The sequence below is a fragment of the Hyaena hyaena genome, unplaced genomic scaffold (genome assembly GCF_003009895.1).
Source record: "Hyaena hyaena isolate Hyena2069 unplaced genomic scaffold, ASM300989v1 scaffold_730, whole genome shotgun sequence".
NCBI lineage: Eukaryota > Metazoa > Chordata > Mammalia > Carnivora > Hyaenidae > Hyaena > Hyaena hyaena.
In genome coordinates this window covers 714,864-740,285 of record NW_024081363.1, presented here as the reverse complement: position 1 = coordinate 740,285, position 25,422 = coordinate 714,864, and the positions used below count along the sequence as shown (strand labels likewise).

General features: G+C 39.5%; 1 protein-coding gene across 3 annotated transcripts in view; it reads left to right on the top strand.

Annotated features, from left to right (window-relative positions):
* SLC12A1 (solute carrier family 12 member 1) overlaps positions 1-25,422 on the top strand; it is a 96,855-nt gene that overhangs the window by 10,049 nt on the left and 61,384 nt on the right. Inside the window, exons 2-8 of one of the 3 annotated variants that reach the window (XM_039218038.1) lie at positions 2,256-2,390; positions 2,546-2,621; positions 8,865-8,960; positions 10,701-10,840; positions 11,895-12,005; positions 14,129-14,240; positions 16,082-16,209. In XM_039218038.1, the coding sequence (XP_039073969.1) occupies positions 2,256-2,390; positions 2,546-2,621; positions 8,865-8,960; positions 10,701-10,840; positions 11,895-12,005; positions 14,129-14,240; positions 16,082-16,209 (798 nt within the window). Of the gene's footprint in view, positions 1-2,255; positions 2,391-2,545; positions 2,622-7,631; positions 7,728-8,265; positions 8,362-8,864; positions 8,961-10,700; positions 10,841-11,894; positions 12,006-14,128; positions 14,241-16,081; positions 16,210-25,422 lie in introns of all 3 variants that reach the window. The other 2 variants (XM_039218037.1, XM_039218039.1) reach the window with 2 other exon arrangements.

Below are 25,422 nucleotides of genomic sequence, written 5' to 3'. Positions count from 1 at the left end.
CCGGTATAGATAACCAGTTTCTGCCCTGCCAGTTTAGCCTCAATTTCTGTGGACTTTGTTTATCCATATTTTACTTTAATATGAACTTATGTCAGCTTTAAATTATCTTTGCAAGTAGGGGCAGAGGGTGCTTAAGATTAAGATATTTCTCAGGTAATTCAAAACTAAATTTTAACGATTAATTTTAGCTTCCTTTGTCATTAAATTTTACCGCACACACACAATGCTATCGGAAGATAGTAAGATGATCTGGCGAGATTCATTCTCTTCCTCTCCCTTCTTTAATGTCAGTCACACAGAGGAAACAATGAAAAATGGAATACTCAATAGGGATGGAAGAGAAAAGAAATAGGAGGCAAGAGTGGATAAGAAACTAGGCCATCTTCTCTTAAGTGGTAGAGATCAGGTGGCCTTCAAGTCCACTTTATGGATTCAGTAATGTTTATTGATGACCTGCTGTATGGTGGGCTCTTTGTCGGCATCGAGGAGAAGTAACCCACATCCTCCAGTTAATACACAATGACTTACCACATTGATTGCATCGGTTACCCAAGGGTCCGACTAGTTTCATGAAAAAAATCTTGTGGGAGGACAAAGTTGACATGAAATTCTTATTGACATGGAGAAGCAGAAGAACATGGAGACAAGAAGTCACAGTCTCTTGGAGCAAACAGCCCAAACTAGAGTCAGTTTATAGTGGGTGTGCTAATGATACACCAAAGCCCAAAGACGCTATAACTCTTAAACATGGCAAGGACGAAAACTTTGATTGCCCTCAAATCAAGTCCTTATAGTAAACACTGAATATGTATTTCATGCCGGTCTTATTTTAGAGGGGGAAAAAACTGCCCTTGTCTGAGACGTGTCAGCTAATAATAGGGTAACACATCATTCTAGCCTTAAACTAATTTAGACCACTTACATGGATAAAGTTGTTCTTTAATAATGGTAATTAAATGCTGAATGTAAGAGACCTCCCCAATGGTTTCAACCCCTTACTGGAAAAGGTTGCTTTGGGGGAACTCAGTGGGGTATAGTCTAACCATTACAGTCAGGTAGGTGCCAGATAGACTGAATTAAATGGGTGCATCTGAAATTATTCAAGGTCATATCTAAACGAGAAGTTAGAGCTGTTTTTCACTTGAGAGAAACAGAGCTATTTCCTTCCCCCACTGAATTCAGAGACTATCCTAATGACAAGGAAGGTATTCTTCAAAATTAGATCACATACACTAACATAGAAAAAACATACTAAATAAGTTTTGACATTTTTCATACGATTGACTTCTTATTTGTACTCAGCTTACCTTTCTAGTAGTCAGTTAAAAAGCTTCTTACCCTTTGTACAATGCTACAAGGGTAGCATATCTCCAGCAGTTCTGAGGCAAAGGCATATCGAATCTGAAAGAAACTTCCTCTACAGGAATAGCATCTTTGTAGCCAAAAGTGCCTTTATATCTTTTTAGAACTTTAGCCCTTCTCTTCTTGTTTTTAAAGAAAATGCTTATAGGGGCGCCTGAGTGACGGATGAGTGTCTGACTCTTGATTTCAGCTCAGGTCATGATCCCAGGGTCAATGGAATGGATCCCTGCGTCGAGCTCCTGGCTGAGTATGGAGCCTGCTTGAGACCTCTTTCTCTCTCTCTGTCCCTCTCCCCTGTTCGTGAACTCTCTCTCTCTCCCTCTCTCTCTCTCTCACTCTAATTTTTAAAAGCCAAATATATAAATTTACAAAAGAAAATGCTTTTAGGTGTTCTTTCATTCAATCTTCTTAAAGATACCGTGACATGTTGAGAGAAGTTTTGTTATCATTATTTTAGGTGAATAAAATGAAGCCTGGGGGGGTGAATAGAACGAAGTCTAGTAGTCTGCAGCAATGATATTAACCTCCTACTGTGTCTCAAAGACCCTGGTTCACTTCTGATGGACTTTCAGGTTGCCTTTGTTTCTTTTTCTGTTGTTAGTTTATTTTGTATTCTAAACATACTTAAGTCTGACCTGCTCCCCCTAAGGAAGTTTTCCTACCCAGAGAACTGCCCAGGCTCCTTTACAGTTTTGCTGTGCCTGAAATCACTCACCAAATGAACCCATCATTTCCCAGGCCAAAGATTACTTACCTTATACACATGTTAGAATGTGTGTCCTTCTTTTGGTGTGTCTAAAATTTTACGTCAACTATTTTTGATTTGCCTTTGAAATTTTTCTAGAGCCTTCTGTTGACCCAATATTGTGTTTTCGCTACCTGTGTAAATGCAGAACGTAGCCGTGGCACCGGGTTCAGCTGACAGGGTTGCTAACGGAGATGGGATGCCTGGAGATGAAGAAGCTGAGAAGAAGGAAGAGGAGGAGGAAGCCGGCGTTGTGAAGTTCGGATGGGTGAAAGGTGTGCTGGTGAGAAAGCTCCTATGTTTCCAAATGAAATCTGTTTCTTCTGTGTCTTGGTGGACTAAGTGTGAGCAAAGCCTGGACGCCAGAGTTCCAAAGATGGCTGGGCTTTGCACCACTGTCACTTCTCACACCCCTTTCCATGCTCCTTCAACCCACAGGTAAGATGCATGCTGAATATCTGGGGTGTCATGCTCTTCATTCGCCTCTCCTGGATTGTTGGAGAAGCTGGAATTGGTAAGCACGTTTCCCCATGCCCCATGTATCATTTTCGATGCCAATTATAAATTCAATAAGCAACTTGTTTTCACCATTAATGCTGAATGTGAGATGGAGGTCACAGAAATAATCTGCACTCAAGCTCTTTGACTTTGCCTCTTTGACCATGTTTGTCAGAGAGGAAAGGTGTAGCGTTAACTTCTGGGAGACTGGAATTTTCCAGCTTACCAACCAGATAAATGCTCAAGTAAATATTTCTATCTGTTCTTAGAGTTTTAGGTGTACAGAGCTAGAGAGACACATATTTTAAATAGTACTATTCATAGTTAGGGACATACTGACGTCTGTGCATCCCCCTTATGCTCATTGGCAAAACTTCCCCCAACAAAAACAGCTTGTGGGAAAAGTGGGAACAATGTGACCTGACTAATAGAAATGCTGAATTGTTGAACATTTGCCAAAGAAAATAATTGTGTTACTTTCAGTTACCAGTGGTAAGAAAACAAAATTTAATAAAATATGCCCAGTAGAGGCTTAAAAATGATAGATGAAATGACTGAGATAACATATATAACCACTACTAATTTTTCTAATGGAAAATGTATGGTGTTGAGATTATTTTGAGTGATCCTTTGATATTTTTAAAGATTATATCTTCCTTAAAATATCATTTCCTGTGGCAAATCTCTTTTTATCAAGAGTATATAGATAAAATTTATGTGAAAAATTTATTAGAATTTTATCAGAGTTCCTGATTTAATATGATAAAAATTAAAGACGTTCTACTCTTTGTATGGGAAATGCATTACAAATCTACTTTTGGAGAAGACCTATAAATCATTAGCGTCAAGAACAAGGAAGTTCGGATGTGCTTTTAGATACTACTCCAGAATGTGTCCCAATTCACATTCAAAGGTACTTGGTCATTATTTATTGCCCTCGCTCCTCAAAACATACTGAGCATCACCAGAAGACTAACTCGCAAAAAGAAAGGACTGAGCTGTAAATTGAAACACTGGAACCAGTTTCCATAGTTTTTCCATGTTTCATGTTTGGCAACTGCTGGGTTCCTGACGAAGGGCCGCTTGCCAGCTTTATGATGCATATCAAATGAATGCTTATAGCCGCAGGGTCCAAAATAAGTAGATGCTGTTCCATGGAAAATCTGCATCTTAATATTGCCAAGTGTTTGCTCCAGGGTTTCATGCAAAATTAGTTTTTTAAGGGCAGTTTAGTAACTTATTGAGATCATCAGGCAGCATTACTTTGTTTGGAGGTGTGAGCATAGCCCAGGGCAAGAGTAATTCTTTCTAATGCAACTTATTTAACATCCATGTGCTCAGCGATAACCTGAACCTTAATCAGATCTTACATTACTCTTTTTTTTTTTTTTTTTTAAATATTTTTTATTTATTTCTAGGAGAGAGAGAGAGACAGCGTGAGCAGGGGAGGGTCAGAGAGAGAGGGAGACACAGACTCTGAAATAGGCTCCAGGCTCTGAGCTGGCAGTCAGCACAGAGCCCGACGCGGGGCTCGAACCCACGAACCGCGAGATCATGACCTAAGCGAAAGTCGGACGCTTAACCGACTAAGCCACCCAGGCGCCCCTTACATTACTCTTTATAGTCAATCCAGTTTCATGCTTACTGCAAAATTGTAAGACATGAAGAATCCTATCTTCTGCTCAACAGTGTATTAGACTTTCAGACATCACTATTGTTTTAATAAGGACCTTTCCTTTAAGTAGTCATCTCTTACTTTAAATGGGTGTCTAGTGGGTTTTCCTTTGAATGGAGGTTTGTTTGTTGTTGTTTTAGTTCTCAGGAAGTAGACTTTAGTGAGTCATAGAAACTTATTACCACCCTTACTCAGTTTTACTGGCCTTTGTTGTGAGCTTAAAGCTAAATGAGTTGATTAAGTCACCTTCTGGGTCCCATTTGGATTCCCTTTATTGGGTAGGAAAAGGAGCAAATACAAGTAGTTTCTCCTCGATTTGGGATAGTTTGGGGAAGATCCTTTCAAGAGGAGACCTTGGGAACAATGCCAGGAAGCAGCTGGAGCCAGGAGTGACAGTGGCTACAGCCCTTGGGTAACCATTATAGGGCCATGAGTTTTTGGCTATCTTTTCCCCAAAAGCAAATGGCAGACAAAGCCAAAAATGCCATAAAATTGTTCTTCTCTGTCTAGGAGACTTTGGCTGTGGCAAGATGTTTCTAATAAATGAAACGTTAGGCATTTGGAATAAGGGAATGAAATAGGTATGACCTGAAGCAAGTCACATATAGTCCGTGAGTTTCATTTTGTCATCTGAAAATTAAGGACCTGAATTAATTGGTTCCCAATCAATTCTTTGAAGATAAAGCTAAATAACCTTGCTGTCTAGGCAGACATAACTTGAGATAGGCTAAGGGAGTGCAATAGTCTTCAGACTGTGGGGTCTGAAGGTAATTCCCATAGGAATTACCTGGGAAGTTAGTTTCCAAAACCACAGAATCCTGGGATTCACTTTGAAAAGATTCAAACTCAGTAGGTCTGGGCATTTTTAATAAACACTTCAGGTATTTCCTGAAGTAGGTGGCTCAGGGATTGTACTTTGAGAAAACTACGAACTGAATGTTCTGTAACCTGCCTTTTACCCTGGGATTTTTCGTTTGATTGTGAAAGAAAAGTAAATATCTTGCCGTTTAAATGTAGAAAACTTTGTTGCAGGGTTTCAAATGGTTTACAGGAATGTATACAGTGCAAAAGAATAAATAAGAATTGGTGGGAAAATAGAAGCAAAGGGAAAATAAGGGTACGAAAATAATAGTCGAAGTAGGTTTAATGTCCTGAAATGCAAACTATTTAGTTTTGTACAGTTGCTGGGGTGAGCTAAACATTTGATATCAAATGTCTTCAAAACAAAATCAAAAGCAAAATAGGTGTGCAGAAGATGAGAAGAAATTACTTGTAGGGGTGTAAAGAACTGCGGCCACATGGTGATGTAGAGGTAACATGTACCAAAGGACCCCGTAATAGATTCAAAGAATTTAGTGCACCTATTTCTTGCAATTCCAAACTTTAAGAGTCTGTAGGGGCTAAAGCAATATGGTCCACGTTTGTAGCTCATGCCTATAGTTAGCCTCCTCCTACTGTACTTCAAACTGTAAAATAGCCTAGAGACTTCGTTTAGAGCCAGGATACAGCTGGTAGCATCAAGAAAGGCAACCTCCAATACCTTGTTTCCATTTCTGTCTTCATTTTCTGTCCTTCATTTCCTTCCACTTCCGCTTTCCCCAGGTCATGGCCAGAGAGATCACAGCCTCTCTCAGATGACTACTGTTCTAATTATCCCTGGAACAAGAGCACTTGCCAATAGCAATTATGAAGCGTCCGTTTTATGTAGGGGAGCGTATGTCGGCAAGAGCATTCTCGCTAGAGCCAGGGTGATTTCGGTGCCTGTGACCCTAAACTTCTTTCTTAACAGTGGCAAGAGGAAAACAATCAGAAATTTATTAACACGTGCATCATCTGTCCATGTGAGAAGACTCAGCAATGAGTAACTCAACGGAGTAGTTAGAACTTGGGCCTACGTAGCATCTTTAAAAAAAAAAAAAAACTTTTTTAATGTTTATTTATTTTTGAGAGAAAGAGACAGAGCGTGAGTGGGGGAGGGGCATCGAGAGAGGGAAACACAGAATCAGAAGCAGGCTCCAGGCCCTGAGCTGTCAGCACAGAGCCTGACGAGGAGTTCAAACTCACAAACTGTGAGATCAAGACCTGAACTGAAGTTGAATGCTCAACCGACTGAGCCACCCGAGCGCCCCTGGCTTACACAGCATCTTAACAGAAGGACAATATATTCTTAGAGAAGGGACAAGACAAAGGAAAAGGACTGAGTTTCTAGGGTGGCATACTGGGAAGACAGATACACGAGGGAACTAATGGAAATTAAGTCAAGGATGTTATGTAGGGTTTTCTGGTGCTACTCCAGTTGTTAAGGGTCTAAAATTATCTGTGATGATTAGCTTCTGTCCTTCTTTGTCTAGAAGAAAGTAGAGACACCTTTAGAAATTTATGTCTTGGTTTCAGGCAAATAGGGGGAGGTAGCTACTTTTTTTCCTATCACCTTTAGCTCAAAATATTCTTTATGGGAAAGTGGTACATTTGGGGATGGCATATTCTGCTACCCTTCAATATCCTCTTGACTGTGTGCTTCCTGAAGCTGAAAGCATCCTTGCCTTTCTCTGGATTCCGGTTTATCACTCTCTCCCTCTTATAATCATTGACCTTCTGCACCATAAGATCCTTCAGGGCAGCATTTTTCATTTCATTTTATTTGTTCCTTGCATTTCTCATGCTACTTGACCCATGGTTGAATATATAGTGGGCTTTCAGTAAGCAACAGCTATTATAACTATGGTGGACACAATCAAAAAGTAGTGCTACTGATTGTGTACTGTGTTCTATGTGCTATGCTAGCCACTTTGCACATGTATTCTTTTGACTCTCATCAACCATTTTTGGCTCAGAAAATAAGTAACTTACCAGAGGTCACAAAGCCAATAAGTGAATGTACTTCAATTTGACTCTTTCCACTTTACTTATCTGCCAGATAAACAATTTGTTACATTGCCTGTAGTTTTCCACTCCTACACAACCAAACGTACATAAAAAGATAGTTATCTGGAAGGGTGAATATTTACTCTCCAGTTTTAAAGGCAGCTTGGAATCATACTGACCAATTATTATGTTTATAGGTGTCTAGAACTGCACAAAAAGTGGGCTTCACACTAAATTTTGGCCAGCCATTGTTGTTCATTCGTGGGCAATTCTCACTGCACATCTTAGTTCTTCGGTTCCTAGGCTCTGTTTCTACTACAGGCAGAAAACTTCCAAGCTAAGCATTTGCTCTGGTGATTTCCAGGCCAACTTGTTAATTCAGATGCGGTCCTTTGTTGATTACCCTAGATTTGCTGGCTTTTATGTAAACGATCTAATGGATTGTTGCACTGTTTAATTGCCTTTATTTTTCCTCTCTCAACTGAGGTCTTGGTGTGATTATCATCGGCTTAGCCGTGACAGTGACTGGTATCACTGGTTTATCCACCTCTGCTATTGCCACAAATGGATATGTCAGAGGAGGTAATTAAACTTGTGACCCGCACGATCATTTGTAAGGTAAACGCAACTCAGGCTCAGATAGTTCACCATTGACCTTTTTGGAGTGTTTTCAAAGGTAATCCATGTTGGCTTCTTTTTTTTTTTTCTCCTCCAGGCAAGAGAGATGCGAGAAAAATGAGGAAGGATTTAACCTTTGTCAAACCCCCAACTTTCTCATTCAGGTTCCTCTCAAGGAAGAGAGAAGGTCAAATGTTATGTTTTCTCTTTTCACAGCCAGGGTAGTTTCTCTCCCAGGACACCAGCAGAAGTCAACTTTTCCTTTCCAGGGCCGCATTTTAGATTGTGTTTACTTTTGGAAACCATCCTTCATCGTAATGAGCGGGCCTCCGACTTGATCTTTATGCCAGGCCAACCAGGTTCTCCTGAGCACAAAGGAACTCCACTGGGGCCCAGGCGTGGACGTGAAAACTTAAATTCAAGGCAGTGTATAGTTTGCAGCAACAGGGAATCCAAGTCAGGAAAGTAAAATGTAATATCTTCTATCTTTCGTTGCTAACAGGTCTTGGAGTTCTCATAATTCTTCTTTCCACCATGGTAACTTCTATTACTGGGTTGTCAACTTCTGCAATAGCAACTAACGGGTTTGTTCGTGGAGGTAACATTTCTAAGATATCTAATGCCCTCATCACTTGCTACGGGTAGGCAAAATTTTTATATACTCCTTTTCGACTGGAACAAGCAAGTAGCCCAATGCCCCTGATGCCTGGTGGACTATCTAAGTGAGCTGGATGCAGAAGGAAACATAAGGTACTGTGAGTGCAGTCCTCGTCCATGCTGCTCAGTGATGGGATTGTCTCTAACAGATCTCTCTGGTACATTGCAGCTCATGGTTTCCAGATGCTCAGAATTCTGTGGGTGAAGGTTTTCTCTTTCAGGCTAGGCTGCATACCTCTGGCCGGTGTCTCTCGGGAAATGATTCCTGGACGTGGCTTCAATTTAAAGTTTAGTACATTTCAGGTGCTTCCTAGACCTTCATGGAATGGGGTCTTTTAGAACATTTCAGGTTTTTCGTGGGGAGACTGTCCCTTCTGTGCCAAGGTTCAGACTGCAGCCTCCGAAAGTACTGGAGCCAAACACGTTTCTTGGGGGATTTTGCAGGTCTTGGAGTCATCATCATTGGCCTGAGTGTGGTGGTGACGTCACTCACAGGTATTTCTATGTCTGCCATTTGCACAAATGGAGTAGTAAGAGGAGGTAAGCCAATTCATTTACTTATGACGCCAGGCATCGGTTACACAGTAATGTCCAGAGTCAGTTTAATGCTGGAAGTAAATAAAACGAGCATCTAAATAATTAGTCCCCAAAGCTTGAAAACAAAACGAACTAACCCAGATTTGAACATCAAGGCAAAATTCTCTCAGCTGAAATTAAGAGATCTCTAGAAGGTTTTCTTTGACCCGTTTCCTGTTAAACATGTTTACAGAGAGTGACAGGTGTCTAGAAAGAAGGCAGAGATAATTACAGTAAAATTCATGGTTGATTTGTGCCTTAGACGAGCCCTGCTGGCTCGCTGCCAGGCGCAGTCAGTACCCCGGCTGGCACTTCCCCCTTAGCCCTTGGACTTCACCCCGATACTACACTCCCAGGGGCCAACAGGCCTGAGGATATCATTAAAAAGAAGATAGAAACTAACAAACATAACAAAAAGTTACTTTTAAATCATTCAGGAACATGCAGGCTGAGACAGAAAATGGAAGAAGGTGAGGTTTATCATTGCTGTTCTAATTCCTGCCTTCCCCCTTTCATTCTGTTTGGCTCCAGGACCTCAGCATGGGTACTTTATATCCAGGTGTTCCTTCCCAGGGCCTTCAAAGGAACCCCTCCTTCCCTCCCACAAATACACCTGCTCTCACAGCTTCCCCTGCTCGTCTCTCACTTTGACCAAGACTAAGTGACTGGCCGGCTAATTTATCTAATGTAATCTGGACAAAGGAAATAATGGCGATTTGCTCCACCCAGATAATTGGTTATATTTCTAAAGGGTGCTTTGACCCTTTAACCCCAAGGAGTTACTACAGTGGAGGAAATTCCTCTCCTGTAAAAGATAGTTTTGTTTTGTTTTGTTTTGTTTTGAGGTATGTTTCTTCAGTGCCATTCCCCTCCCAATTCTGCCTACCTTTAAGACTAGCTCCCTGTAGTAAGCCATTAATTGACTATGATATGTGATAACCTCTAGCTATCTAGGCCTCTCCACATCTCGTCTTTTTGACCTGCTCTCAGTACCCTCTAGAAGTTAAATAGTCCAGCTCAGGCTTCCATGTACACACAGGTACACGGCCATATATAGAACTACCTTATTCAAGGTCCAAAGGAGAAGCAATTATTCCAGGCCCTCGCTATCTTTCTTCCCATATGCCACCCCATATACATATGGGTATTTGGCAATAACCATGCCTCTTGAGCTACAAGCATAGAGAACTAATTCTGATTTATAGATAATACATAGCCCTATACACTTTTTTTTTTTATGCAACAAATATATGCCAGAAAATTATACCAGAAAGGAAGTTAGAATAACAATGATAAACTTCTCCTACATCATTTTCTGCCTAGGGCTGCCTGTTCCTGGAAATTCCAAATATAAAACTTTAAGTTGATTACATTATTGATTTGAACCCACCAGTGAATTTTTTTTTAAAAGTCAAAGCATTTTATTTTGGTAAAGTTTGCTGTATTCTTATTTGTAACATTTGTGTATAATTAGATTTTAATAAATCAGAATTTACCTAGTAAGGATAGTTCTACTACATTCTATTACAGTTCTCAGAGTACAAGAAAAGGCTACATTATTCATCAAAGTGATACAAGATTCTTAGAATTATTAGGAAGTTGCAATATTTGCATTAGAATAAAAACTATTCAAAATTATTTGGTCATATAAATTAAATTCCTTATCAGTTCCTCAAAGTAAAGCATGTTCATTTTTTGTTTTAGGTGGGGCCTACTATCTTATTTCCAGAAGCTTAGGGCCCGAGTTCGGTGGGTCTATAGGCTTGATCTTTGCTTTTGCCAATGCAGTGGCTGTTGCTATGTATGTGGTGGGATTTGCTGAAACAGTGGTAGATCTTCTTAAGGTAATTAAAAGTTTTTCTTCTCTTCAGCCAAGTAAGATAATTCGGTTCAATTTGCCTTTTCAGAGCACTAGGGGATATCGTTATGGCAAGATGAGAGGAAATAGATTTATGCTGTAGGATGTGGAAGTTAGATATAGAAGAAGGAGCTCTAGGCTTGACATCAGAACTGGCTTGGAATCCCGGCTCTCAGATTTATTGGCCAGTCCCTCTCTGATCTGAACCCAGTTTCTCAAATCTGTCACACGGGCTAATAATACTGTTCTATGTATTTCAGAGAAACGCAGTACAGACCAAATGAAATAATGTACATGAAATACTGTGTAAAATATGAAACAAAAGATAAATGAAGAGCATTTATCAGCAGCAATATTACTATTATGGTTATAGATTTCCAAAAGGAAAAGAAAGTTCAAACATTTGAACAACTCACTGCAGAAAACTAAGCATTTCCTAGTTTAGGTGCTCCATCTAGATGGTATGTACATGAGCATGTTAATTAGCTGGTATGTGAACTTACTTCTAGTCCTCTTTTTATGGAAGTGATAGCATTCACTGAATTCAGTTACTAACAGGACTTTTATTTGAAAATTAAATGAATAAATGAGTGAATTATATAGTTCATAAGGTATGTAATCTTCAAGACATGCATTATCCGGTTTCTGTAGTTTGTTAGTTGATTGAATGAAACTATGTTCCAATATTCACGTTGGAAACCACTCATTTTTATTTCTCTGAGATTCCCCCGATACACAAAAATAACTAGTCATTCTTCTGAAAGAAAACATTATATTCATATGTGCACATACTTATCTTAGTGCTGCAATAGCTTTAAAAGCTGTGACTAGAATGAGCATCTAGAATTTCCAAACTTGGCTACCAGTGGCCTCTTAATTATAGGACAAAATAATGCTAATCTCAGATTTAGGAACACTTCATTTTTCTATTATCCTATATGGCTCCAGACATGAGTGCACGGTAGCTCTTCTATAATAAGACATACAGGCCAAAAAGGCTCCTTCTCTAACCATTTTAGTGATTTTTGTTGTTGTTCCAGGAGAGCAATTCAATGATGGTGGATCCAACCAATGACATCCGGATAATAGGCTCCATCACAGTGGTGATTCTTTTAGGAATTTCAGTAGCTGGAATGGAGTGGGAAGCAAAGGTGATTTTCTCAAAATGGTGTTATCAACCACTGCTGCTCAGGTCTTGACCAAATTGCAGGAATAGAACAAACCCCATATTCAAAAAGAATTGCTATTAGTACTTGCTATGACCAAAGCTGCGGGTTAGCACTGGAAAGAGCACCATGTCCTCGGAGCACGAGGTCCAGGCCGTCACAACTCACAGCTCATGTATCACATGATTGGGCCTGCACTTTGTCCTTCTTGATGCTGTCATCATGTGGCATAGACACTAATATGCTGCCATTTTCACACACAGACCCCTTGTGGTCATAGTAATGGTACATGCTGGAAACCTGTGTCTTCTAGTCACACCCCTGGTATCCCAGCTGGTATTTCAAGCTGACTGTGGTGCTGAAGCCCAAAGGAAATGGCAGGTGGGATGGGAGAGGGTAATAGAGGCAGAAACTCTCGTTCTCAGAGACACAGTAGTACAAGAGCACATTTGAGGGCATCATAGGCCCTGGAACTGGAGAATATCTGTATTTAGCTAGTAGTAATACAATTAGTAAATTTCTGAATGACACGAACATGTATTTTACCTGATTTATAATTCTCTACAGTGACTGGTATAATTGCAACCGGTCGTAAGTGCCTGGAAATGCAGTACTTAGACCTCAGGAGATTACCAGAGACAGAAAGGTGGCCAAACTTGCCCACCTACATAAGGCAAGGGGAAACATTCCCATATGGCATTTATTTGCAGATTATGCATTCACACATCAAACAAAAATTAAGTGCCTATTTTGTGCTGGGCTTATTAGTGCTGGGCGTTGTGCTAGGCTGGGTTGTTCTGCTGTGACTGAAACAGGCACAGTCCTGGCCCTAGCTGAGCATACGGTCTGTGGGGATAGAAGTAATGATCAAGTAGATAAGTGAGTAAATATAGACAGGTAAGTTGTGAAAGTGCTATAAAGGAACTAAACAGGGCACTGAGATAGAAAATAAGGGGAATCTGCTTACAATGATTTTATTCCCTGAGGGAGGCAATGTAGTTTCACAGCAGTAGAGGGTAGATTTAAAGCTCTAGCTCTGTTGTCAGAGCACCTGGATTTGAATTTGGTTTACATCTGTGTGACCTTTAGAAAGTTGTCTAACTTCTCTATGCCTCAGTTTCTTTATCTTTAAAATGATGATAATAAGATTACCTGTTCATACAGTTATTGGTGGTATTATCTATCTGAAAGAATACGGGTAAAATTAAATCTGTCTCTGTATTGTACGCCCTCAGCAAATGTTACTTGTTATTATTTAGATTCAGTGGTCAAGAAAGTCCTATCTGAAGGGGTAACTAAGACTTAACGGATGAGAAGAAGGGAGTAGTTATACAAAAAGTTCCTGCAGAGGAAACAGCATATGGGAATGCCAAGCGAAAGACTCTTGAAATGTCAGAAGGGGGAGGGGGAGGATAAAGACAGACGCTTTGATTGGACAACGTGACCCAACATCAGATGCATGAGGCATCACGGAACTCCATGAATCATTATGTTCTCACACTCCTGTTGCATTTAGCACTGGGAAAGGGAAGAAAGAATCCATAGGCATTCTGTCTAGAAAAGAAACAAACTCTATCAGTGATAAAACTTTGGGCTCCATATATATTCCTGAGGACACTGCAGTTAAGTTACCCACCTAGTCCTTGGAATATATCTTTTAAAATTTTTAATGGTTTTTTATTTATTTCTGAGAGGGAGAGAGCGAGAGAGCGAGCGAGAGCAGGGGAGGGTCAGAGAGAGAGGGAGACACAGAATCTGAAACAGGCTCCAGGCTCTGAGCTGTCAGCAAAGAGCCCGATGTGGGGCTCCAACCCACAAACCATGAGATCATGACCTGAGATGAAGTTGGACCCTTAACTGACTGAATCACCCAGTCTCCCCTACTTGGAATATTTTTGAAATGGCACCTTCAAGTGCCCAAGCACATGTGCCCATTGAAAATGTAACAGCTACACCCAGGTCAGATGTAGTGTTTCCTACAAGGATACACTATTGCCTATTGTGTTAATCAGAATAACCAGTCTTTCCTCAGTGGACGTTACTTTTATAATTATGTAAAAAGTTGTTAAATGAATCTAAGTTGGCCTCCTTTTACTTTGTCATTCCAGGCTCAAGTGATACTTCTGGTCATTCTTCTCATTGCTATTGCAAACTTCTTTATTGGAACCGTCATTCCATCCAACAATGAGAAGAAATCCAGAGGTTTCTTTAACTACCAAGGTATGTGTGACAAATTACTTGCTTTGCAGTAAGTAGTTCTCCCCTGCCCGGCTCCATCACCATTCCGGTGTCCCCCGCTTCAGCCATTAGAATCCCAGTGCAATCCAAGGAAGAGCCTGGGGTTGGATTCAGGAGATCCACAGTGAGTCTCAACCCTGCTACTTGCCAGCTAGCCCAGCCACCTAGCATCTTTGGGTCTCAAATTTCCCTGCCCACGTATTGGTGGTAACAGTAATTTCCTGAGGGGATTTTTGAGAAGTAAATAAGGTAGTGGAGGCAAAAGTGTTTTGAAAGCCTTCAAGTGTAGGATAAATTGTTGCCACTATCAAATTGTAGACGTAGAGCTGTATAAACGAGGAAAGAGAACATAGTTCAGATAATTTGCTCAACCATTGAAAGCACTAAAGTCAAACTGTCCTTTTTCTGCTATAATTTTAAAAAAATACTTTATTAAAAAAATTTTTAATGTTTATTTTTGAGAGACAGGAAGAGAGAGACAGAGCATGAGCAGGGGAGGGGCAGAGAGAGAGGGAGATAGAATTCAAAGTAGGTTCTGGACACTGAGGTGTCAGCACAGAGTCCCACGCAGGGCCTGAACTCATAGACTGTGAGATCATGACCTGAGCTGATGTTGGATGCCCAACAGACTGAGCCACCAAGGTGCCTTTCATGAGATTTTATTTTCAAGTAATCTCTAAACCCAACATGGGGCTTAAACTCACAACCCTGAGATTAAGAGTCACATGTTCCATGGACTGAGCCAGCCAGGTGCCCCCTTCTAAATTTTTTTGCAACTTGCTTATCTCTAGTATTATCTAAAAGCATCCCTGTCAGGTTTTTAAGCATAAGAGATTGTAGGAGTTGGTGTATCATCCTGAGGGAATTCCACTCAGCATGAAATTCTACTCCTCCAATGGACATCTTCCTAGCTTTCTATTCTAACTTATTCAAGAACCCACTGCTGAGGTTTAAAAAAAAATATTTTTCTTCATTATTTACTAGTATTTGTTTCCTTTAGGTATCACATCACCTCTTTCTTCCTGATTGTTTTTCTTTGTAAAATTTGTCTTGTTTGCTTTGCATGTTAACATCATTTTCCTTTCTATTCCTTTCCCTTCCAGCTCTTGCTGTATTTTTTCTGACAATTCACTCTCTTTCCTTGTTTTTGCATCAGGCCAGATTCCTTTGTTCACCTTTTTCCTCCTTTCTTTTTCTGTTTTTCTTCTGCATTGTTTCCTTCTCATTTAAATAATTTGCTGATGCCTCATGGGATAGTATTATGTTATGACCAAGGCTCCTCACTATATTATTCTTTTGTATGTGAGAATTTGCTGTAAGAATTTAAGATCTAATTTCTGGGAGCAGGAAATAGAGAAGGTAAACATAAGTAGCAAAAATCATAAGATAGTTTTACCCAGAGGCTCTCCCAGAATTAAAAAAAAAAAAAAAAAAGCATAGAAAAGCTGTGTGTTGATTATTTATGCATGGAAGAAAGTAGTTGTCTGTGTGTAGGGCAATGGACTGTGTGGTGTATTTGCAAATATGCTAGTATAGTCATATAGTCTCCATTTCCCCCCTTTCCAATCTTCTAGATTCAAAAAAGTCGGGAGGATTGGGTCTCTTTTGGCACAAAACTTTTTCAGAGCTGTGTCCTAGAGATCTACAACCTTGAGTCTTGGTAAATAGGACCATGAGGTTTGTCAGGAGTACACCAGCATCTTCAAGTTCATTCCATTTAAAATACAGGGAAACATTTACATGAGACATCGATAGAAGCTAAAGGTAACCTGTCTTATACTCTGTAAAGAAAGCCTACATGATAATTTTCTCTTGTGTTGCAGCGTCAATATTTGCTGAAAACTTTGGGCCAAGCTTCACAAAAGGTGAAGGCTTCTTCTCTGTCTTTGCCATTTTTTTCCCTGCAGCTACTGGGATTCTTGCTGGTGCCAATATCTCAGGAGATTTGGAGGTATGTTGTCTCCTATGCTTTTGTGGTTCCCTACGCTCCTAAAATTTGTGGTTCCCTACAAATTTTAAAACTAAAATTTCTGCAAGGGTTCCCAGTTGTTTAAAACTTCTCTCTTTTAAGGCCAAAATTTAATGCCAGAACATCATATTTCAGATATTCCTTCCAAAAGTTTTATTCAATGATATCAGAAGGATAGAGTATGTTGATAGTATATAGCATTTCCAATGAAATGAATACAGCTCAGTAAAAAAGATGCCAGAACCTGTCTTTCTCTTTTAAACACATAATGAAAAAGAACACATAACATTCAGGAAAAAACACCCCCCCCCCAATCACTTTGTTAGTGAATAATTATTATAGTTATCAAATTCAGATACATATATTCATTCATTTAATCAGTATTTATTTAGCACTACATTCATATTATTTTGCCAGGTACCATAATTATGGGGCATTATGTTAGAATATTGGCTTGAATGTTTTAGAAATACTGATAGCAGTGACCTAAACAATATAGAAGTTTATTTTTCTAGTGGATAAAAATCTGAGCTCATAGGCCATGCAGTGGAATAAGACACATCTTCTCCAAAAGGTAGCCCAGGATCCCAGATGATCTCTCGTTTTAACATTCCCTTGGGGTTTGCCCTCACCGGCAAGGTCCAAGATGACTGGTCACTTCGAAGATCATGTTCCAGCCCATAGGAAGAGGAGTAAGAAGGAGAGGGCAAGCATTTCCTGGACCTTGCATGTATTACCTCTGCTGACATTCCATTGGCCAGAATGTAGTCTCTATGACCTTCATACTTGTGAAGAAAGTTGGGAAATTTAGTCTCTAGATGGGAGCCATGTGCTTGGAATTTAAGGGAGGTCTATTATTTCAAGGAGGAAGATGAGAATGGATGTTAGGGGGTAGTAAATAGTCTCGTATCATATACAAAAAAGAAGAAGACACAGGTTTTAATTCAATAAATTTATAATCAACTTTGGAAGATAAGAAGTATTTGCAAGAGCCATCAAGAGATATATATAAATGGGGGCACAGGGTGGCTCAGTTGGTTAAGCGTCCAGCTTGAGCTCAGGTCATGATCTCACGGTTCATGGGTTCGAGCCCCACATCAGGCTCTATGCTGACAGCTAGATCAGAGCCTGGAGCCTGCTTCTGATTCTGTGTCTCCCTCTCTCTCTGACCCTCCCCTGTTCATGCTGCCTCTCTCTCTCTCAGAAATAAATAAAACATTAAAAAAATTTTTAAAAAGATATGTATAAATGAAAACCATATGTACTGTCTAAATAAACTGTGAAATAAACAGAGTAAACAAATAATTGTTAGGTCCAGTATGATTTCCTTAAGGATGTAACTTTTAAGTGTGAACTTAGAGCAAAAGCTAAATAGTAACTGTTGATAAGAAAATATAAGGGTGTTCCGGGTAGAAAAGACAAAAGAACAGTCAGGCATGGGGAAACTGGAAACAGTAAGAAGTCCTTCACAGTATAACTGGAGAAGCCCTGATGAGACTGGGTGACCTTATAAGGCAAGAGGAAATGGCTGTTGGTGGGACCTAAGCAAGAGATGTTTGCCCCAGAATATAACTATGTGATAGTGGGGAACTTGCCTTTGGTTATATTCACTGCTGCATCCTCAGAGACAGTAAAGTTTCAATAAATATTTATTGAGTGAATGAATAAGGGCATTTAGATTTGTCATATTAGGGACCACAGTGTCATGGTCAGTTCTTGAACTGAGATATGGCATAAAATAGATTAGGCAGAAGCTCCAAAAATTAAGAAACTTGTTCAAAATGATTCAAGTAGTGAGTATTGCTGCTTAATGAAATTGAGCGATTGATGTTGAGATTCCAGTTTCTCAGATTTGGAAAAGTATCAGAGGTCACTGATGTAAAATTCTGTGAACTTTAAGCACATATGTTTTCTTAAGTTTATTTATTTTGAGAGAGAGAGAGAGAGAGAGAGAGAATGCAAGCGGAGGAGGGCAGAGAGAGAGGGAGAGAATCCTGCACTTTTGGTACAGAGCCCAATGCAGGGCTTGAACTCACAAACTGTGAGATCATGATGTGAGCCGAAATCAAGAGTTGGAAGCTTAACCAACTGTGCCACCCAGGCACCCCTGAAAGCACACATTATTTATTTATTTATTTTTTTAAATTTACATCCAAGTTAATCAGCATATAGTGCAACAATGAATTCAGGAGTACATTCCTTAATACCCCTTACCAATTTAGCCCTTCCCCCTCCCACAACCCCTCCAGTAACTATCTGTTTGTTCTCCATATTTAAGAGTCTCTTATGTTTTGTCCACCTCCCTGTTTTTATATTATTTTTGTTCCCTTCCCTTACATTTTGTATCTTAAAGTCCTCATATAAGTGAAGTCATATGATATCTGTCTTTCTCTGACTAATTTCATTTAGCATAATACCCTCTAGTTCCATCCACATAGTTGCAGACGGGAAGATTTCATTCTTTTCGATTGCCAAGCAATACTCCATTGTGTACACACACACACTCACACACACTCACACACACACACACACACACACACACACCACAACTTCTTTATCCATTCATTCATTGATGGATATTTGGGCTCTTTCCATACTTTGGCTATTCTCAATAGTGCTGCTATAAACATTGGGGTGCATGTGCCCCTTCAAAATAGCACACCTGTATCCCTTGGAAAAATACCTAGTAGTGCAATTGCTGGGTCATAGGGTAGTTCTATTTTTAGTTTTTTGAAGAACCTCCATACTGTTTTTGGCTGCACCAAAAGTGGCCGTACCAGTTTGCATTCCCACCAGCAGTGCAAAAGAGATCCTCTTTCTCCACATCCTTGCCAGCATCTGTTGTTGCCTGAGTTGTTATCCATTCTGAAAGATGTGAGGTAGTACCTCATTGTGGCTTTGATTTGTATTTCCCCGATGATGAGTGACGTTGAGCATTTTTTTCATGTGTCTGTTGGCCATCTGGATGTCTTCTTTGGAGAGTGTCTATTTATGTTTATTCACCCATTTGTTTTTTGGGTGTTGAGTATAAAAGTTCTTTATAGATTTTGGATACTAACCCTTTATCTGATATGTCCTTTGCAAATACCTTCTCCCATTTCATCGATTGCCTTTTAGTTTTGCTGATTGTTGCCTTCCCTGTCAAGCTTTTTATTTTGATGAGGTCCCAATAGTTCATTTTTGCTTCTGTTTCTCTTGCCTCTGGAGACGTGTTGAGTAAGAAGTTGCTGCGGCCAAGGTCAAAGAGGTATTTGCCTGCTTTCTCCTCAAGGATTTTGATGGCTTCCTGTCTTACATTTAGGTCTTTCATCCATTTTGAGTTTATTTTTGTGTATGGGGTAAGAAAGTGGTCTAGGTTCATTTTTCTGCAGGTCGCTGTCCAGTTTTCCCAGCACCACTTGCTGAAGAGACTATCTTTATTGGATATTCTTTCCTGCTTTGTCAAAGATTAGTTGGTCATATGTTTGTTGGTCCATTTCTGGTTCTCTATTCTGTTCCATTGATCTGAGTGTCTGTTTTTGTGCCGGTACCACACTGTCTTGATGATTACAGCTTTGTAATACAGCTTAAAGTCCAGTATCGTAATGCCTCCAGCTCTGGTTTTCTTTTTCAGAATTGCTTTGGCTATTCGGGGTCTTTTCTGGTTCCATACAAGTTTTAGGATTGTTTGTTCTAGCTCTGTGAAGAATGCTGGTGTTAATTTGATAGAGATTGCATTGAATATGTAGATTGCTTTGAGTACTATTGACATTTTAACAATATTTGTTCTTCCTATCCAGGAGCATGGAATATGTTTCCATTTTTTTGTGCCTTCTTCAATTTCTTTCATAACCTTTCTATAGTTTTCAGTATATAGATTTTTCACCTCTGTGGTTAGATTTATTCCTGGATATTTTATGGTTTTTCGTTGAATTGTAAATGGGATCGATTCCTTGATTTCTTTTTCTGTTGCTTCATTATTGGTGTATAGGAATGCAACTGACTTCTGTGCATTGATTTTTTTATCCTGCAACTTTGCTGAATTCATGTATCAGTTCTAGCATTCTTTTGGTGGAATCTTTTGGGTTTTCCATATAGAGTATCATGTCATCAGTGAAGAGTGGAAGTTTGACCTCCTCCTGGCTGATTTGGATGCCTTTTATTTCTTTGTGTTGTCTGATTGCTGAGGCTAAGATTTCCAATACTATGTTGAATAAAAGTGGTGAGAGTGGACATCCCTGTCTTGTTCGTGACCTTAGCGGGGAGCTCTCAGTTTCTTCCCCATTGAGGGTGGTATTAGCATTGGGTCTTTCATACATGGCTTTTATGATCTCAAGGTATAATCCTTCTATCCCTACTTTTTTGAGGGTTTTTATCAAGAAAGGATGCTGTATTTTCTCAAGTGCTTTCTCTGCATCTATTGAGAGAATCTTGTGGTTCTTGTCCTTTATTTTTTTGATGTGATGAATCACATTGATTGTTTTGTGGATATTGAACCAGCCCTGCATCCCAGGTATAAATCTCACTTGGTTGTGGTGAATAATATTTTTAATGTATTATTGGATCTGGTTGGCTAATATCTTGAGGATTTTTGCATCCATGTTCATCAGGGAAATTTGTCTATAGTTCCCCTTTTTAGTGGGGTATTTGTCTGGTTTTGGAATCAAGGTAATGGTCATTTCATGGGAAGAGTTTGGAAATTTTCCTTCCATTTCTATTTTTTGGAACAGCTTAAAGAGAATAGGTTTTTTTTTAAATTTTTTTTTAATGTTTTATTTATTTCTAGGAGAGAGAGAGACAGCGTGAGCAGGGGAGGGTCAGAGAGAGAGGGAGTCACAGACTGAAACAGGCTCCAGGCTCTGAGCTGGCAGTCAGCACAGAGCCCGATGCGGGGCTCGAACCCACAACGCGAGATCATGACCTAAGCGAAAGTCGGACGCTTAACCGACTAAGCCACCCAGGCGCCCTTAAAAAGAATAGGTTTTAACTCTTCTTTAAAGGTTTGGTAGAATTACCCTGGAAAGCCATCTGGCCCTGGACTCTTGTTTTTTGGGAGATTTTTTATTACTAATTCGATTTCTTTGCTGGTAATGGGTCTGTAAAAATTTTTCTATTTCTTCCTGTTTCAGTTTTGGATGTTTATCTGTATCTAGGAATTTGTCCATTTCTTCTAGATTGCCCATTTTATTGGTATATAATTGCTCATAATATTCTCTTATTATTTGTATTTCTGCAGTGTTGGTTGTGATCTCTCCTCTTTCATACTTGATTTTATTTATTTGGGTCCTTTCCTTTTTGTTTCTGATCAAACTGGCTTTATCAATTTTGTCAAATCTTTCAAAGAATCAGTTTCTTTTTTCATTGCTCTGTTCTACTGTTTTTGTGGTTTCGATAGTATTGATTTCTACTCTAATCTTTATTATTTCTTATCTTCTGATGGTTTTGGATTTTATTTGCTGTTCTTTCCCCAGCTTTTTAAGGTGTAAGGTTAAGTTGTGTATCTGAGACCTTTCTTCCTTCTCTAGGAAGGCCTGGATTGCTATATACTTTCCTCTTACAACTGCCTTTGCTGTGTCCCAGAGGTTTTGGGCTGTAGTGTTATCATTTTTATTGGCTTCCATATACCTTTTAATTTCCTCTTTAACTTCTTGGTTAGACCATTCATTCTTTAGTAGGATGTTCTTATATCTCCAAGTATTTGTTACCTTTCCAAATTTTTTCTTGTGGTTGATTTCAAGTTTCATAGCATTGTCATCTGAAAATATGCACTGTATAATCTTGATCTTTTTGTCCTTTTTGAGGACTGATTTGTGTCCTGGTATGTCATGTATTCTGGAGAACGTTCCATGTGTGCTAAAGAAGAATGTATAATCTGCTGTATTAGGATAGAATGTTCCAAATATAGCTGTTAAGTGTATCTGGTCCCGTGTGTCATTCAAAGCATTTCCTTGTTGATTTTCTGTTAAGATGATCTGTTCATTGATGCAAGTGGAGTGTTTAAGTCCCCTATTATTATGGTATTATTATCAATGAGTTTCTTTATGTTTGTGATTATGTATTTGGGTGCTTCCATATTTGGAGCATAAATATTTATGATTGTTAGGTCTTCTTGGTGGATAGACCCCTTAATTATGATATAACTCCCTTCTTCATCTCCTGTTACTGTCTTTAAAGTCTAGATTGTCTGACATATGTATGGCTACTCTGACTTTCTTTTGTCAACCATTATCATGATAGATGGTTCTCCATCCCCTTACTTTCAATCTGAAGACGTCTTTAGGTCCAAAGTGGGTCTCTTGTAAACAGTATATCAATGGATCTTGTTTTCTTATCCATTCTGTTACCCTATGTCTTCTGATTGGAGCTCTAACCGTTGATGTTTAGAGTGAGTACTGAAAGATATGAATTTATTGCCATTATGTTTCTTATAGAATTGGAGTTTCTGGTGGTATTCTCTGGTCCTTTCTAGTCCCTGTTGCTTTGGGTATTTTTTTTCCATCCTTTCTCCCCTCAGAGAGTCCCCCTTAAAATTTCTTGCAGAGCTGGTTTAGTGGTCATGAACTCCTTTAATTTTTGTTTGTCTGGGAAACTTTTTATCTCTCCTATTTTGAATGACAGTCTTGCTGGATAAAAATTCTTGCCTGCATATTTTTCAGATTCAGCACACTGAATATATGCTGCCACTCCTTTCTGGCCGGCCAAGTTTCTGTGGATAGGTCTGCTGCAAACATGATCTGTCTTCTCTTGTATTCTAAGGACTTTTTCCCTTGCTGCTTTCATGATTCTTTCCTTGCCCGAGTGTTTTGTGAATTTGACTATGATATGCCCTTGTTGATGGCTGGTTTTTGTTGAATCTAATGGGAATCCTCTGTGTTTCCTGCTCTTTCTTTTGGGGTGAATTCCTTTGTTTTGTCATTTTGAGAGGAGAAAAGGAAATAATAAGGTAAAAAAGTAAAATTAAAAAATTAAATACCACACACACACACAAGTATCAAATAATGTATGCTAGATCCTAGGTGTTTTTTGGTCTGGTTGTTGAAAGGAGCTTGACAGAATTGAGAATAAAGATACCAAAAAAAGAACACTTTTGAAAAAAATTGAAAAAACGAATACAATGAAATAAAATGAAATGATGGAAGTAAAATAGAATTTGAAATATTTACAAAAAAGTGAAAGATACAGTAGAAAAAAATAAATAAAAATATTTTTAATAAAAATTGAAAATAAAAATAAATTTTTTCTCTTTCTGTATTGAAGATAGAGAAAAGAAACCATAAAGAAAAAAATTGAATAGATGGATCAGCAAACAGTCTGATATATGATTGAAATTACATCGTTTTCCCTTAGAAGTCAAACTATGAAGCACTGTAAACTAAGCAGGTATACACTAAGTCTGTAAACCAAGCAGGTGAAGAGACTGATGTTCCTGGTCAGTGAGGTTGGCCCTATTGGGCGGGGCTTAGTGTAATGGCTCCATTTGCCACTAGATGGCGCTGCTTAGCTTACCGGGGTGGATTGCTGCAGCGCTCCTTGGTGTGTATGTGCGTGCATGGGAGGGGTGAAAATGTAGTCACCTAGCTACCCAGTCTTCAGTATCAGAACTCTGTTGGCCCGGCCAGCAACAGTGCACCTGTCCTTTGTCTCTGGCTTCCATCCACTCCCCACTTTTACACTGTCAGTGACCAAGCCATCAGGTTGCCAAGGCGGCACCTCCCTCCTGAGTTTTATCTCACGAGCAGATGTTTCCCGACCCCTCACTTCTGAGGGACTGCGGGGTTGACGCGCTCAGATCTTCTGGGGGAGGGTCACACCGAGCAATGGCCTGGTGCCAGCTGCACCAAGACAGGTTCGCAGTGATGCCCAGAGACTGCCGCAGGGTGCCAGCCTGCCCCAGAAAAAGTTCACGTGATCGTGCATCAGCAGCATTTCAGGGACTATGTTAAATCACAACACACATCTGACAGCAGGCTTCACCCTTAACGTCCTTGTTCCAGCACCAGCGAATGTGGTTGTTCTCTGGGGTCCACTGGGGCCTCTGGAGGCACACAGCCTCTACCAAATGTCCTCCCAGCAGGGGGACTGCATCTCCCCCTTGGCCCTAGGACCCACCCAGAGCTCACTCTACTCCTGGGGATTCACGCTTCCAACCAGAACGCCACCAGGTGTCCAGCTGCAGACTTTCAGACTCTGCGCTCCCCCTGTTTGTAGAGTCTTAATGGAATTTAAACTCTCTCTTTTCTCCCTTTTTTGTTCAGTCCCTGCGGCTGTTTCCGCTTTGGAAGGTACCCAAATCTAATCAACACAGTTAAGATGTGGGTTTAAAGATGCAAGATCAGGATGTGGTTGACACTCAAAAAGCCTCAGTCTATTGGATTGCTTGTGTAGTCTATCTTAAAAATATATAATATTTAACAAAACAAGGTTAAAGAAGGCTAGATTTTTAGTTAACTGCTGGGGAGATGGAAACTAACATTTAAAGTAAAAACCAAGAATTTGTCAAAGTCCTGGTCCCTGTCTAGGTGAAAGGGAGCCAGAACAGACAATGTGAATATATGCTTATTAAGATACTGGTATCCTGATTTAAATTGTGTCAAGTCTGACCCTCATGTATATTCTAAGTAAGTAATTTCAGATTTTGTAGCAGATGCAAACTACATAAGAACTAAGTTTTCATGTTTAGGTACATGATACCTTCTACTGTCATACCTCATATCGTTATATATATTTCTTTTATCCCCCACTTAAATTAATATTGCCCTTTTTCACTTAATCTTCACATTCCACTCAGGTCATAAGAAATAGTTAATCAATAAAATAAAACTTGAAATATAGCAGGAACTGGGAGATTGAGAGGGACCCAATTCAGCCACAATTATCTTCTTCTTTTGATGTATTGCTCAACTGCATCAGTTAGCTGAATTCACTTTTGGAGATAATAGTTGGGAAGGAGAAGCCTGGGGTATATATGTAGCAGAACAACCTATGTGCAAATATGCCTTTTTTATTTTTAATTTTTAAACTTTATTTAATTCCAAGTTAGTTAACAAATAGTGTAATAATGATTTCAGGAGTAGAATTTAATGATTCATCACTTACATATAATACCCAGTGCTCATCCCGACAAATACCAACAAGTGATGTTAATACCCATCACCCATCTAGCACTGCCCTCCAGCGACTCTCAGTTTTTTTCTCTGTATTTAAGAGTCTTTTATG